Below are 16,745 nucleotides of genomic sequence, written 5' to 3'. Positions count from 1 at the left end.
TAGCTTCAGTTCGTATAGTTTTGACAAAAATGAACAATCATAAATTTTCGCTTAAAAACTTAAATTCGACCTCATTTTTAATTACACGAATGCCTAAAAAAACGCTAACTTATGCAATTAAACATGAACAAAGGTTTAAATTAATTTTTGGTTCTATACATACACTGTATCAAAAAATTGTCCGTACAGCACGTACCTTGAAGTCCAAACAATCAAAAAGTGCACTTTTTCAGTCAATAAAAATACTACAATAACATCATTTGCTGCAGAAATTAGTCCTTTTTGTAGATCAGTATTAAAAATGTTTATAAATTAAACCTTAAAAATAATCTAATTCATTTTGTATAGAAGGTCCCAAAAACGACGTCAAAAAATTGTTCGTACACTGAGGCCTTTGTCAAATATTAGTCAAGTAAACAGTTTTGTGTCAGTCTGTCAAACGAAGAAACGTGAATTGAATCTCAGCAAAGACAATTTCCAGTGGTCTGAGCGATAAATACGGTAAAATGAACTTTATTTAGCATAAATCAGTAGATTTAAACAATTTGTGGATTAAATTAACAGGAAAATGTCTGCTCTTCACAAAAAAAAAAAACCCGTTGACATCCGGAAACTGATTGTTGACCTGAAGAATGACGGTGAAAGCTTGTCCGAAATTCATTTATTTACTTGTCTTCGAATTACGCATAAAATAGTAAAACGGCCATGATCGTCGGTTCAGTATGTCCTTCAGAATTTTAAGAAGACTAACTCACTGGGGACTAATCGTATAAGCTGATGGTTGGTTTGATCGTATTTTCGGGTCAGAACCAAACAATCATATTTATATTCCTGTAGACGCGTAATATGACTGACAAATCTTTTTATTTTTCTCCGTAAATGAATGTCAAGTTTCCGGTGCAATTTGCGCTGAAAGCATACCACACCATTACATGGCCACCACCGTGCTTAACTGTCGGTCACAAATTTTTCGGATCCAATTCAGTATTTGGATTACGCCATACTCTTACATGTCCGTCAGACCCAAAAATTTTAAATTAGCTTTCGTCCGTGAATATGACGTTCTGCCAGAACTCTTCCGGTTCCAGGACATACTTTCGAGCGTATTCCAGCCGCCTTTTCTTTTTTTAAGCAGATATAAACGGCTTCTTCAGAGCAACACGACCTTGGTTTTTTTTTTCACATGAAGTATGTTCCGTACCGTTTGAGGATTAACCTGTATATTTTCAAAATTCTTCAGGCTGTCTGCTAGTTTCGGGGCTCTGATTTTAGGAATCTGACTGATTTCCCTGCTAATGATGCGATGGTGACGATCCGTAAGCTTCAGTTTGCGGCCTCTTCCTGGAGTGGTCTCCAGGGAGTTAGTCTTTTTAAAGTTCTGAAGGACATACTGAACCGACGATCGTGGCCGTTTTACTATACCTGCTATTTCGGACAAGCTTTTACCGTCATCCTTCAGGTCAGCAATCAGTTTCCGGATGTCAACGAGTATTTTTTTGTGAGGAGCAGACATTTTCATGTTAATTTTTGTGGATTTAATTAACAGGAAAATGTCTGCTTTTCACAAAAAAATACCCGTTGACATCCGGATACACGAAAATCTACTGATTTATGCTAGATAAAGTTCATTTTACCGTATTTATCACTCAGACCACTGGAAATTGTCTTTGCTGAGATTCAATTCACGTTTCTTCGTTTGACAGACTGACACAAAACTGTTTACTTGACTAATATTTGACAAAGGCCTCAGTGTACGGACAATTTTTTGACGTCGTTTTTGGGACTTTCTATACAAAATGAATTAGATTGTTTTTAAGGTTTAATTTATAAACATTTTTAATACTGATCTACAAAAAGGACTAATTTCTGCAGCGAATGATGTTTTTGTAGTATTTTTATTGACTAAAAAAGTGCACTTTTTGATTGTTTGGACTTCAAGGAACGTGCTGTACGGACAATTTTTTGATACACTGTATATGACACTTTACCAACCTTGTGGTACCAGTGCCTAAGGCTTAACAATCAATTAACAGTGAAAAGTATGAAAACCTTCAGAAATCATCAAAAAGGATGAAAGATTTTCAACAAAGATATTCCAGATGGATTATTCAAAATTTAGCTTAAAAGGTAAGAAGAAAGTCCAATTTATTTCCTAGTACCAAATATTAGTTTGTGAAGTGCTCACACGCTCAAAATATAAATAACTAATTTTTCAAGAAAAGCAGGTGATTAAGATTATCCTGAACTAATTGATGTAAAGATTAATTTTTAAAACTAAATTAACCATCCTCAACATTTCAATACTCTACAATCAATATTTAAATTGGTAGAATACTATTTCTGGACTTGGTACAGTCAGTGATGAAAAGTTTTATTAGATTTTTCAAATGAAATACTCACTCTGTTTGTGACATTCCAACCCTTTTTTCATAATTTGATGTCTTCTACAAAGTTGTAGCCAGGGAAATTTTCTATTATATCATGTTATTGACATATGAAGTTAGATTAACGCTAGAGGTGAAACCAGTGTTTTCACAGTTATTTTAGAATGTTTTTTTTTTAAAAACCATTAAAAAGGTTAAAAAATCTTCGAAAAAAATGTTCTAGACTTCCCAATGGATTATTTCAAATCTGGGCTCAAATGGAAGAAGAAAGTCCCAGCTTTCGAATGGTGCAAAAATTAGCGACGCTAATTTTTGAAAAATAAAGTTTCTCCCAGAGACACAGTGACAAATTCAAGTTCAAATAGTTTACTTCAACCTCCCTATACGAAATTTTTCAATAAACGTCAAGCTTGAATCGATTTAGAGATTGGATGTTTTGAACAAAACTGTTAAAAGAAACATCACATCGCATGGACTTTTTACGAGTTTCCCTATTTTACAAAAGATTATAATCTGGTTTCGACCAACTCGAACTAAACGCCATTTAAAATATTTGAAAATGTAGATTCTAAAATTTATGTAAGGCGAATGCGAGACTAAACGTCAAAAATAATTAAATGGAATGTATTCTTTCGATTATTAACTACTGATTCGGATTGATAGGCCATACAAATTTGGTATACAGTCTAAAATATTTGCAATGCTGTAATGTGAAAGAATGCTGATGGCGGTTCAGTTCTATCTTGTCGAACCCTGAGCAGCTATGCTTCAAATGTTGTTTACCTTTCGTTAGTTTGCTTTCAGTTCTTTAGCAAAATTGTGATAAAGATGGCTATAAATAAAACGAAACACAAATTCAATTCATTTGAAAAAAAAACTTCACTCAAGGTTTCCAAATTACGAAACTGCTATAAAATTTATATGTTTTTGCTATTTTTTTTACTTTTAGTTAGTTAGAACCATTAGATGAAGTTATAATGATTGCATTGGTTCATTTTATCTAGATACATAAGTTTGCCACAAGGTGTCATTGTTTGTCCTTTCATTAATTTTGAGATGAAATTTTTATAGTTTTTTTTCGGCATAGTTGTTTCCTTAAGAAAGCAAGACAAAATACTAAACTACACACTTTATGCAAACTTTATAATTTTTTTCTTGTTGAAATAATAATAGATATGAGTTTAATACATTTTTATGTTCGATCGCGGTGGTTCATCAATTTCTGAATGGTTGTTTAATCCGTGTTTGTTTTCACTATTTAACCCATGGAACGAAAAGAAAAATAAGAAACTGTTCATGCTCAATAATTAAATTAAATTGATTGTTTATTTCTTATAAAAATTTACTAATATCAGCCAAATAAAAATTTGAACGGTTTACATACAGTAACGTCCAAAAAAGAATGAAACCGCGCTAAGAATCTTTCTCTCACAGTTGATATTTTTTCACAAAACTTTCACCAGCTAGATAAACTTATAAACTGTTCATTTCATGAGTGTCGAACATTTTGCGGGCACTAGGAAAAGAAATTAGGCTGTTATAATAAAAGTAGAGAAAATTTAGATTGCCTCACAAAAATAGCTGTAATTTTTAATCTCGAAATTTTATGAGATTACTAGCTGACCCGGTGTGCTTTGCTACACCTTTCAAAATCAAATGATATTTTCAGAAATTATTCAAATTTTTATTGTTTTATTGGCATTACTTTAAATCAAATTATAACATACTTTATAAACAATCGCTATAAAATGAGAGCTGCAGCTGGAGTTTCGAGTTTCAACACAAAGATAACCTAAACGAATATTCAAAATCTCGCTCTATAAATTTGTGTTAAAGTTCTGATAATTTGAAGCTGTCTAGACGGTCTCAAATTAATCGCAAACCATCCAACTTATAAAATATGGTTGTTTTTTCTTGGTATGTTCTGGATTTATGCTGAAAAACTTATAAGAGAGCCCCTCCCCTGTCCTTACCTTCACCCCCTGCTGAATGCAAGTCGTGATTTTTAATTATCATACCTAATTTTTTCGTTCCCAAAAATCCTCTTATATCAAATATAGTTCCAATGCATTGGTTGATAAGTTTTAAGCTTTTCAACAAAAATTTATATGGACCCTTCTCCTTTCTTCCCCTGAAAGCGTAAGGATCTATAACAATCGTAGAAAGATATCTCGTAACCAAGTACCTTTCCATGCCATATTTGTTTCCATTTGTTGGCTTCCTTAGCATAAATTAAGAACATATGCTAACACAATTGTATTGGGCTCACCTCCCTCCTCCTATGTACCTACTCACTGAAAGGAGGATGGTGTGTCAGATAATCATAGAATCATACCAAAATGATTTTTCATGTTAAATTTTGTCCATTTCTCGGATTTTGTAAAAAAAGAGTTAAATGTAAGCCTCCTCTTCCCTTCCTATATTCCCAATTCTATCATCTTACTGCAAGAAAGGAATTGTTTCACATAGAAAAAGTATTTTTCGTACTCAAAAACTTTTTGATGCCAAATTTGGTTTCATTTGATGGATAAATTCTCGAGTTATGCAAAAAAAATTACATGGAAGCTCCCCCTCCCTTTTTAATATCTTTCCGCTGAAAAAAAGGTGGGGCTTCAATTTATGACAGAAACATTTCTCGAATCCAAATACCCTCATATGCCAAATATGGTTAAATTTGCTCGATCAACTCTCCAGTTATACTGAAAAATGTAAGGGAGACCTTTCCTCCCCCTTTTCATCCACCTCTTTGAAGGAGTGAGGGATACCAAATATTCATAGAAGCACATCTCGTACCCAAATATGGTTCCATGCCAAATTTGGTTCCATTTGCTGTTGTAGTTTTTTAGTTATGATGTAAAAATTGTATGAAACTCCCCTCCCTCTTTCCTTTCTCCCCACTGGAAGAAAGAAGGGTTCTCAAACAATCATTTGAAAATGTCACGTTCCCAAATACCCGCCCATGCCAAATTTGGTTCCATTCGCTTAATTAGTTTTTGAGTTGTGTAAAAAATTATAAAAGAGGCCCCTCCCTTGTTTATTTCTCCCTACTGGAAAGAGGGATGAGTCTCAAATAATCATAGAAATATTTTACATATCCAAATACCCTCCCATTCCCAATTTGGTTCCATTTGCTTTATAAGTTTTTGAGTTATGTAAAAAAATATGAAAGAGGCCCCCTCCCCCTTTCTATAAAAAAGGGGGAGGGGTCTCAAATAATCATTGAAATATTTTTCGTATCCCAATACCTTCCCGTGCCAAATTTGGTTCCAATATCTTGATTAGTTTTCGAGTTATATGAAAAATTGTAGAGTAGCCCCCCTTCCCCCCTTCCTATCACCCCACTGAGAGGAGGGAGGGGTACCTTATATTCATAGGAATATTCTTCTTACTCAAATACCACCCCATGCCAATTTTGATACCATCCGCTTGATTGGTGCTCGAGTTATGCAAAAAAATGTCTTTTGTTTGGGAGGCCCCTCCCTCCCTTATTTAGAGAGGGAGGGGTCTCAAACCATAATAGGAACCTTCTCCGGCCTCCAATACCCCCACCTGCCAAGTTTCACGCAAATCGGTTCAGTAGTTTTCGAGTCTATAGGGAACAGACAGACAGACAGACAGACAGACAGACAGACAGACAGACAGACAGACAGAAATTCATTTTTATATAGATAGATGTTGACAAGTACACATTTGAGTATGTGGCCAAATTTTATCAAAATCGATAAAAAATTAAAGCGGATTTAATAAGAGGTTAGCTAAGGGGTAACAGGCGATTTATTGAACATGGAGATGGAGCTGAAAACGTAAAATTTGAAAAAGTCACACCTAATTTTGTGAGGCAATCTCAATTTTCCCTACTTTTATGTAAATAGCTGTATCTCTTCCTACTACAGGGTCTCCATTTTTCAAACCCATTTCAGATGATGATGACGTTAAAGATGCTCAAAGCGCATCGGATGATTTTTAATTGAAAACCACGATTTTAATTTTCAAACAAAAATGAAAATAGTTTTTTATATGTGATTTTGTTTTTCAATATGGTTTTTCGTTAAAAAATCAATATTTCAAAAATTAACTAAGCTAACAACACAGCTCAGTTTCAAATGATTGAATGAAAATTGGTAACCATGTTTCCTAGTGCCGGAAGATGTTCGAAACTTATTATTGAATGGAAAGTTCATAAGTTTATCTTGCTTGTGTAAAAGTTTCATGAAAAAATATTATCTGTGAGAGAAATGGCGTTCTGTCAAAGTAAGAAGTTTGTGCGCTGCTCTGCGCAATTTCATTATTTTTAGAACGCAAATGTATGTTATATGAAGTGTATGGAAATAAATTGTTTTTTTTTTAATTTAAAAAACAATTAAATTATTTTGAAGAACAAATGCATTCGATTTTTTTCACTTTTTGCGTACCCATAATTTTATTTATACCTTTTCTCATAAACAATTTTGAAATTTGATCAAAATACGAAAACTTAAACCATACAGAATTATTTTCACTGTTGGGAATACACATCACTTTATATTTCAGTATTTTGAGGAACAAGATTCAGTGTGTTATATTTTCTCCTCTTATTTTTTTTCTCTTGATGTTTACACCTAGTTTGAAGATATGGAAACAAGGTCTAGAATTGCAAGGTCTTGCACACCATTATTCTGATATATCAGCTGAAATTTCTGTTTTGTTTCTATTAAACCAATGTGCTGGTACTTTTGTTAGTTTATTGAGATTTTTCATTACTTTGGTAAGAAAGTAGTCAGAGAAAAGAAAGACACACATGCTCGGACTTCCGAAGTAAAATTTAGTGCTGGCGCTATTATAGTGTATAGCAAAGCGCTTTTCGATGAGTTAAGAGCATCCCTTATCGGGAGATCGAGAGAGTGATGTAAAATTAAGAATATGTCGGTAAATTAACTATTTCACGTGCAAAAACTAAAACAAAAGCGTTTTATTTTACCGGAAAAACACGTGGAAATTACGATAGGGGTTAACCAAACGCTCGTCCAGGAAAGGGGTGTGATCGTCGATCAATCAGGCTTCCAATTAGTTTTGTTTTGAATACTTTATCGGTGATAACTGATTGCGAGAACATCGCTGAGTATTAAGAATCAAAGCTTCCACTTTTGGCGTAACTTTTTATATTCAAGATTGTCAAAATTATATTCGGTGATCTCAACAAGGGGGGAAGTTACAGGTTATGTATCAACTACAAGAAGGGGAGAAGCGGGCTATACGCGCCTATTAAGCAGAATACTGACTTAATCAAATAATTTATCGAATATGTGTACAAAAACTGTATACACATGAGCAGACATCTGTTTTCTATACATTGGAGTAATTTTAAGTTGAAATCTCCATCAGTTTTCGCGAAATCGATTTTCTTATAACTGGTGTCAAAATGACGAATCTTTCTGGCAATATTTCCGTATAATTTCATTGGAAATGCTAGCAACTAATAACTTTCATATGACAAAGCTGAAGATAAAAATCTTTTTCTCTTATTATTTTATAAAATAAAACAAAAGTTAGGGTTGCCATATCATGGAGGCAAATCATGCATAAGAAAAACTTTATCAAATCTGTTTTGAGCTTCCATTCTCTCTAGAGGTGTTTATTAGAGCTTAAATTTTAAATTTGAATGATAAAAATCATATAAGGTACACCGGGGTAAGTGTGGACGGGTTTTCGTATAGTTCAACTTTAAAAAATCATTAAAAAATCAGCAGTGGAGCAATTTTGATAAATTGACGATCAATGTGATGCAGAACATGTTTTTTACAAAAGCTGAAGAGATGAGCTCGATAGAAGCAAAGCGTAAAAAGTTATCACGCAAATCGTTATGGACGGCTGGTGTCCTCACTTACCCCGCTTTATGGGGTAAGTGTGGACGGTAGATTTTCCTTTCGATTTCTCAGGAAATTTTCAAAAAATTTGTGTTTTCTTGGTTGAATACGTTACTTTATTGCTTGAACCGTCCAAAATTTTGAAAAAAGTTCATGATACTATAATTATAGTGTGTAATTTATGTTACAACACACGAGACCCGATTTCATCAAAAACACAGAACAAATAAGTACTTTACTCAAATTTTCATGATCCGAATGCTTAATATAGCTAAATAATACAACTCATAAAGGATGAAGGACAGAAAATTGAAAAAATTTGTAAACATCAAGTCTTTTTAAAGCCGTCCACACTTACCCCAGGTAGGGGTTGGAGACAAAATTTTAGTTTTTTGTAAATAAACTCTTTTTTCTTAATTTTTAACCGCCGTTTCTTTTCCTAACTGGTTGTTTGGAATGTAAGGATTGTTTCAATGTAGAGTTTTTCATCGAGAGCCAGCTAGTTTAGGAGAAAATTGCAATTGAAAAAGATGCACATCATCTCGACATCGTAGTTGAAAATAGAAAATTCCGAAAAAGTCGCTGTAAACAACCGTTATTGTCTGAATCGTATCTTTTTCACAGTTATTGGATAGATTACAAGTAAATGGAACATTCTGCATCAAAAGTTTGAAAAAATAGTGCACAGTATTGATTTTATAGCCATCGTCCACACTTACCCCGCGTCCACACTTACCCCGGTGTACCTTATCTATTCTTTTTAAACTGTTATTTTAGGATAGTGGTATTTTGAAAACATGATGGCATACAAAAACACTCTCTTATTTCACTCTCCAATCATTATGAAACCATCATAAAAGCTTAAATTTGTTTTACTTCTAGGTTCATTTGAATAAGAAACAAAAACCACCCAATTTTTGATTTGAGCTTCTTTACGTATAATTTTTAAAAGTCAAAATATTACATCAAAAGGTATCAAAGCCTTGTATCATTTTTTTTCCAAATTTTTGAGATGGTTTATTCACTAAATTCTTTTTTGCGTTGTTCAAAGTGTATTCCATTAAAATGCATTGATTAGATATGATGTCTTATCAGCCATTTCGTCAAACGGCCGTAGGCGCATTTAACCCGATAGGCCCATTTAGGAAACCTTTCCCCACATGGTTTTTTATGAAAAATACAAAGCATTTTAAATTATTTGCAGAGGAAGAATTGTTGTGATAATAAAGATCTATCAAAAAGTACATTTAGTGTAAACGTGAGGGTACATTACCTATATTGATGAATGTCGAGTTCGGTGAGCTGAATTCAGAATCGATGAATCATTGAAGAACCTCAATTTTCGTATCTAACGTTTTTGCTTTATTGATTATTCCACTTTTGGAACCGAAATCATTAGCACCTGATGACCGCGTATGGCTGTGTGATATTTATCATTGTAATGATGTGAACAATTATCGAATGGTAGAATGCGCAACTACTGCTTTTTCATACCTGATTCTTACTGTAGCACAAATTCGTTATTTCACACACTTTTTTTTCTCTTTTGAACTATCTATCTATAGGTATTCTATTCAATTGCTTGGCACTTTATTTATATTTTCATACTTTACTCAGAGGCAGCTGTTGTATAACATTGAAAACGCTACTAGGGTGATTTCACTTTTTCCTCTTATTGCGCGTTATTCTGACACCGTTGTTGACAGAGTGGCAAATCTATCGTGTTCCACACAAAGATATTTCATTTGCGCTCGGTTTAAACAAACGAATCAGTGCTTGCAAAAAATAATGATCACTTTAACCTTTATTCAGTTAGGTGCGCTAACGTTCTTTCAAAGTTTCTCTTATGCTTACTTGTGAGCACGTTTTCAGCATTCAAAAACACTATTTCACGAGCGACAATTTTGGCATAAAAATAGAAATTCTTCACTAATCATAGAAGCAACAGAATAACGTGATGCTGAGAAGCTCTAGGTCAAGATTTGCATATTTTTCTCCGTCTTTCCCGCACGTTTTTTGTAAACGAAGAAACACACGCAAATCGAAACGCTTCACGCGACTCGTCTCAGCTGATGCTGTACAGGCATTCCCCCTTTATTTTTTTCAGCTATATTTAGCCGTCAAGCACAAGGTCGAATTATGATTTTGCTTCAGGAAAAACACAAACTTCTATCGCCTTTTCCCCAAATACAGTCGTCGAAGGACCATCACTTGGTGTAACATATCGCCGTGATTTTCATCAGATCAAGCCCTACCTTCCCAAGCACCTTTATTCGATGAACACAACATTCGTGAGTAAAACCAGAATAAAGACTCGGAGCACTATTTACGAGATTCAACTCAAAGTACTCGGATAAATTGACGACAAGACAACTGGTCTGGTCTGGTGTCCTCTATCTTCTGCTGGCTTGTCTGGTGGTCGCGAATCGCGAATCGCCCACCTTCGCATCGATTGGATCGAAATGGAAACTCATTCGTTCATTCACTACAGTGTGCGTGGAAGGTGGTTTTGTTTACAAAGCGAAAGTGTCTCATATTTTATGACGATGAGAGTCAATAAAAGTCAAATTATAGTTAAGATTCAAAACGAAGAACACTAACCAAACGAACTAGTAGATTTTAATCGTTTTAATAACACAAGGAATATATAAGACAAATATGCGACCAATGAGGCCAACTCAGCAGCGTCTTGTATTGGTACCAAAAACAAATACACCAGCATGAATGAGAGGTGAAAAACGTAAACAACGCCAATAAATTCGAATTTTGCTCATGCACTCGCTCTTTGTGTGGCAAAATGGGCAACATCGTTTGAAAACACGTTTCCATGGAATCTCGTGATGGCACGTTGTAGGTTGTAAAAATGAATTACTTTTTGAGTGCATTTTTTAAATGCAAACTCTTTTTTGAAATTGTAATGAATTATGCTGTACAATATGCAAAAATTATTAACAGCTTAAATCAATTATTCTGATTTAAAACTGAAATATTGCTGATTTAAACCACGCAAAGCTGTCAACATAATTTAACTAAATATTTTAGAACAGTGGTTTTCAAACCTTTTTCACTCTATTTCGATATTTTAGAGCTCACCGTCCCCCTAGGAGTATTTTCGAACAAATTTGTATAAAAATACAAAAAAAAAAATGTTGTTCTGGGCCCTTTTAACAGCCCCTTGTTATAGGCTCTTAACACCCCCATGCGGCGGTAGGGGCCCTTTTTAAAATCACTGTTTTAGAAGCTTGGACTCTTAATCAAACGGCTCATTCGTAAACGAGAATCTTGCCACCACACGAAAGTAGGTACCCGACGAATTTTCTCCCATACTCATAAATCCGGTTCTGATGAGCTTATTAGGAAACTTGAAAATGCGACTTACCCGTTAGGCAGGGTATATTTTTTGTTGCCGTTTTGTTAGTGTTCTTCTGCAAACATGTGCGTTTCTCCTGTTTTTTTTTCTCTTTACTTGTTTGATTTGAATTATTCCTAAAGATTACTTCAAACACTTTTAATTTGAAAAAAAGTCCGAAATATGTGTCAGCTGGCAAAACATTGAATTTTATTATTTTGATAACATTTTCTGCTATGTCTACTAGATGTAATTAACTGAATTAATTACCAAGCTCCAAACAATACAAGCAATGTGTACACGATTGCGGTACAAGCACAAAGAGACTGAAGAAATGATTCCGTGGAATAATCTATCTGGCTAAATGTAATCTTTTTTGTAAGGTTTATTTATTACACTTTACAAAAGGCTAAATGTAATCAATAGTCTACTATCAAAAGGAAAAATACTCATTACAATTTTATGGAATTGTAAATAAGTATTATTTTTATTTATTCATTATTTAAAACCTTCTGATCTCGGAGTAGCCACATCCAGATTTTTTTTAAATTACTCAAAGTGCTCCTCGCTACAGGCGCAACGACGCCATTCGACGTCGTCCTTATAGCGTCGGTAATTTGACAGTTCCAGTCAGCTGTTAAGAAACTTTTTGTACGCTCGAAGATTTAGGAGAGTTGTGGGTTATTTTTTTTTCGTTTCCCACATTATATTTACAATTGAACAAAAAAAATCGCATTTGAAGTTGAGTAAAGCCATACTAATACTTAGATATATGTAATAATGGCTCAAACAAAAGTAGTTTACGTTTCTAGTGAAAGAATTAGGAAACAACTAACTAAACTTCGTACAATTCAGAATCGGGTTGGTATTTTTTTTTATTCGAAAACTGTTAATACCGGCTTATTGATTTTATAATTTCCAAAATAATCAAAAAAGTTTACATTTTTTCAAGGAAGGTTTTTCATTTGGTTTAACATAACAACCTACGTTTAAAAATATATATTTTAGCAAAACATGGTGGATGATTTGATCGAATCCTACGGAATTTTGAATCATTGCCAATTGATTGATCCCGATCCGTGTTCGTACGATGATTTGCTTCTGTTTCACAGTTCTGATTATGTTGACTGTTTGAAGAAACATAACGACGCAGATGAAACCGACGATGTGACGGATGAGCTACAGGAGTTCGGGCTAGGTGAATCCAAAAACTATAATTATTTATAATCGTTTGATGTAATATTTTTTGTGTTTATCTCTATCAGCATTTGATTGTCCACTATTGAAAAACATCTACGACTTTGTCACTACTATAGCAGGAAGCACATTAGCGGCAGTTAACGCCATTCTAACTGGAGCACAGGTAGCTATCAACTGGAATGGCGGTTGGCATCACGCACAACGGTAAGATACCTTTTAAATAAAATGTCAGAATTTATCAACTTGAATAATTGTTTCAATAACAGAGATTGTGCATCGGGATTTTGCTACGTAAATGATATAGTAATAGGCATTCAACGACTGCGAACGCGTTTCCAGAAGATCTTGTATATTGACCTGGATGTTCATCATGGTGAGTGAAAAGCACGCTTATAAAATTATGAGAAAACAAGGTTGGTGTTCTAATTCCAGGTGATGGTGTGGAAGCTGCATTTAGTTTTAGCAAATACGTCATGACCCTATCATTCCATTTACACGAACCCGGATACTTCCCGGGCAGTGGAAACATCTCAGAGATCGGTTTAGGCTTGGGAAAGGGTTACACAGTAAACGCACCCTACAAACGAGATATTTGCGGTGAAGTATTTACGAAATATTTTGAAAATGTTTCTACAAAAGTTTGGGAATCTTTTCAACCCAATGTTTGCATTATTCAATGCGGTGCAGATGTGATAGCTGGAGATCATTTAGGTGGCACGAATTTGCTTCCATCAGATTTATCATCTTGTATTAGAACTTTGCTGAAATGGAACATTCCAAAAATATTTCTTGGAGGAGGTACAAACTTTTAAATGGAAATCAGTTCATAGATTGATCTTCGTTAACCTATTGTTTGTTTTCAGGAGGATATAATCCTGTAAATGCAGCCAAATATTGGACTGAGCTTACAGCGACCATTGTAGATGCTCCCATACAGAAAGATATCCCCGATGAGTCCAGTTTCTTTCTTGATTACGGTCCTGATTTCGTGCTAGATGTAACTCCAAGGAATGTGATTGATAAGAATACAACACAGTACATTGAACATAAAGTCGGTTTAATTGAAGGTAAACTGAGCAGACTTTATTTGTTCGTCTGTGGCTGTTGAAATTGACAGTTTTTTTTTTAATTTACAGATAATTTGGAACAATTTGTTAGGATTAAACATGTAGAGGAATAAAATGGTACATCGATACTAGTGAACAACGTTTGGCAAATACCACCTCACAACTCTTCCTTCTCGTTATTGCTTTGTTCAGTCTCATCCGATTTTCCATCGTCTTTCTTAGTGGATAATTCCTCGTACAAGCATTGATGATTTCGACCTTTCAAAACGCGGTCCTCGCACAAGTATTTGATTAATTTTACGTCGTTTTGCTTCTTAAAATACCACGTTTCTATCACGTCCTCATAGCTCTCAACGAGGGTTTCGCATTGTGTTTTCATTTGAGTGATCTCGGCTGACGGTTTGTCCCAGAGCTCAATCGGAATGCCGAGATCAACTTTGACACCTTTGTCAACTAGACCGTGCAGGGTTTGGAACGTTTGAGACATACCCTTCGCAAAACGTGTGCTATCCTTGCGTTCCTTGTGGATATTGTACTCCAGGATTCGTTCGCAGACATTTTCCATTGACTCCAGCAACCTGAGCTCACTTTTCCGATATTCGGTTTTTTTCTTAGGCTTTACATCATCCAGAGAGTACCTAGAAAATAGGTTGATTATAGTTGAATTTCTTACAAAAACACATCAATATTGTGACAAAAAAAAAGAAAGTTAAGAGAAAAAATGTTTATTCGTTGACAATGTAATTTCAATTGCAGTCTCATTAATCAGTGAGAGTTAATGTGCGGAAATCAAAGATAAGCTAGAAGCGTTGTTTATTTGAAAAACTTTAACAGTAATCATTCTCATTTCCTAGAATTGGATCATCCTCAATGCCTCTGCATTGAACGATACGTGTCGCGACAACAAGCATACGTGTTGTTAGCACGAGGGAAATCAATCCAATTAAAATGATATTAATACTGTGATCAGTGTTGATACGTTCCACTTACCCCAGCTCAAGAACATCATGCGATTTTCCCGTTTCCGACAAACGCGCCTCAAGCTCGATGGCCAAAATTTTGCAGGCTTCGCACTGGTCAGCATATTTAACGCCTTCATTTTCTTCCGGTCCAGCTTGAATGACGCCGATGGTAGTAACTATCAGCAGGACTGTGAAGTTAATCCGAGACATCGTTTCTTTGGTTTTGTTACAGTCACTTTTGTTGAAATATGTCTAACGAGCTAAACTAACAGATGTTGACTGATAAGGATTCATCAGTATTTCATTTTACAAATTAACATTGAAGTTTGTTTACAAAATACCGGTTACTCCAACTGTCAAAAGTATCGATATATAATCGATATAATGTAAATAAGACGAAAATCTCAAAAGATGGCATTGTTCGGAAAGAGCTTTCAAATAATTCCGCCAGAGTGCAGACCGAGCTAAGAAATAACGATCTTCCCTGGCCAAAAACCTTTTTTACAATTTTCAACCAGATAATTTTTTTTCTTCTATAACTTCCAAATTAGAGTAGAATGTGAAATTCGAAATGCATGCTGTAACATTTCCGTTTCCTGATTCAGAAATGGAAAGAAAAAGTAACATAAAACTGAAACAAAGCATAAAGTTCACTTTAGTTAATTTTATCCTATCAAGCAAGACACAAAACTTATTCCAGGGACAAACCGATGGACTGATGATGATAAACTTCCATTTCCTGATATAAAATGCCTAGTGAAAAAAGTGAAATATAATTTCTACATTTCATATTCGTCTCACGAAAAAAGTTTGACAGATAAAACAAAAAACTTTGAACACGGAATCTCAAGTGCAAACTTAGATGAAAATTGTTCAAATTTGGATCAATGTTTTTTCCTGTTTTTTTTTCTTCTTCTTCGTTTTAGTTTATTTCGGCCAGAGAATGAAACTCTATAACACCACTTTTCTTCTCCTGTTTTGAAACCAATCAATGTCATCAAAACTTAATATTATTTAAATATTTATTCATTTCTATATATTTTTTGAGGGGTTTTCATCCCGAAGAATGATTCAACCCTACTAATATTATATGTATTTTTGAACTGTTCTTTTCGTGATAAATATTTTGGGATGGAAGTCGCAGCTTGCTCGTGGTTAGAAATTTTCGATAGGTGGCGTGCTTATTCACGATAAAAATATGGTTGGAGTCTTCAAAACGATAAAATAATATAATTCCGCTCTTTGAGGTGCAGGTGACGCTGTGTGACAATCTGGTTCATCACTTGGATAGTGTTCATCTGAGTTATGGAAATAAATTTTATGGCAAACAGCTATCTAAAGTCTATGTGGTTTATCTATAGGTGGGGTCAACTAAAAACTTTAGTGTTAGTTCGTTGTATCCATACAGTTGTTTATGAACGGTTGTGACGTAACACGACGCCCGTCGCGGTGGCAAGAATTCAACGCATCAATGAAACCGTAGCAACGTCCCAGAATGTTTGTTCTTGACGTTACCATGATAGAATGTTACTAAATTTTCGAGATGCCGTCGTGTTGGGAATGCAAAATTAGTCTCGATGCGGTTAAGATTTCAGTTTGTCAAATTCATTTTTCGGGTTCTCGAAGTAGTTTAACGGATTCAACTGCCGAAGAATTCGTTTGCTCCCAAAATTTTGTCCAGAAAAACGTTTCCTGAAATCCGAACCAACGGAAACGATGGGTAAAAAGTCCCTATAGAAAAAGCTGGAAGAACAGAATTTGTTGATGAGTTAGAGGAATACCGTTCAGCATCATTGGTATTTTTCAGTTCCTGAAACAAAAACTTTTTTATCTTTTTTATAAAAAGCTTTTGTTTCAAAAATTAAGATTTTAATTTTATTGTGAGTTTATAAAAAAGTTGATTTATTAAAAGTAAGATGCCAAAAAACTATGCTAAAATC

At 34.5% G+C, this 16,745-nt stretch overlaps 2 protein-coding genes across 2 annotated transcripts; one reads left to right on the top strand and one right to left on the bottom strand.

The window, feature by feature from the left end:
• Window positions 1-12,198: 12,198 nt before the first annotated feature.
• LOC129760320 (histone deacetylase 8-like) lies at window positions 12,199-14,005 on the top strand. The gene is made up of 7 exons (XM_055757960.1): window positions 12,199-12,437; window positions 12,585-12,774; window positions 12,842-12,980; window positions 13,043-13,149; window positions 13,209-13,574; window positions 13,640-13,843; window positions 13,913-14,005. Exons 1-7 carry the CDS (start codon window positions 12,357-12,359, stop codon window positions 13,954-13,956), a joined length of 1,131 nt encoding a protein of 376 aa, XP_055613935.1. The 5' UTR covers window positions 12,199-12,356; the 3' UTR covers window positions 13,957-14,005.
• Window positions 13,817-15,133, bottom strand: LOC129760321 (protein canopy homolog 4). Its single transcript, XM_055757961.1, has 2 exons — window positions 14,834-15,133; window positions 13,817-14,481 (listed from the first exon to the last, which is right to left on the bottom strand). The coding sequence occupies exons 1-2, from the start codon at window positions 15,013-15,015 to the stop codon at window positions 14,001-14,003; spliced, it is 663 nt and encodes a 220-aa protein (XP_055613936.1). The 5' UTR covers window positions 15,016-15,133; the 3' UTR covers window positions 13,817-14,000.
• Between the last annotated feature and the right edge of the window lie 1,612 nt (window positions 15,134-16,745).

This window comes from Uranotaenia lowii, unplaced genomic scaffold (genome assembly GCF_029784155.1).
Source record: "Uranotaenia lowii strain MFRU-FL unplaced genomic scaffold, ASM2978415v1 HiC_scaffold_573, whole genome shotgun sequence".
Lineage (NCBI taxonomy): Eukaryota > Metazoa > Arthropoda > Insecta > Diptera > Culicidae > Uranotaenia > Uranotaenia lowii.
This window is presented reverse-complemented; position numbering and strand designations above follow the sequence as displayed.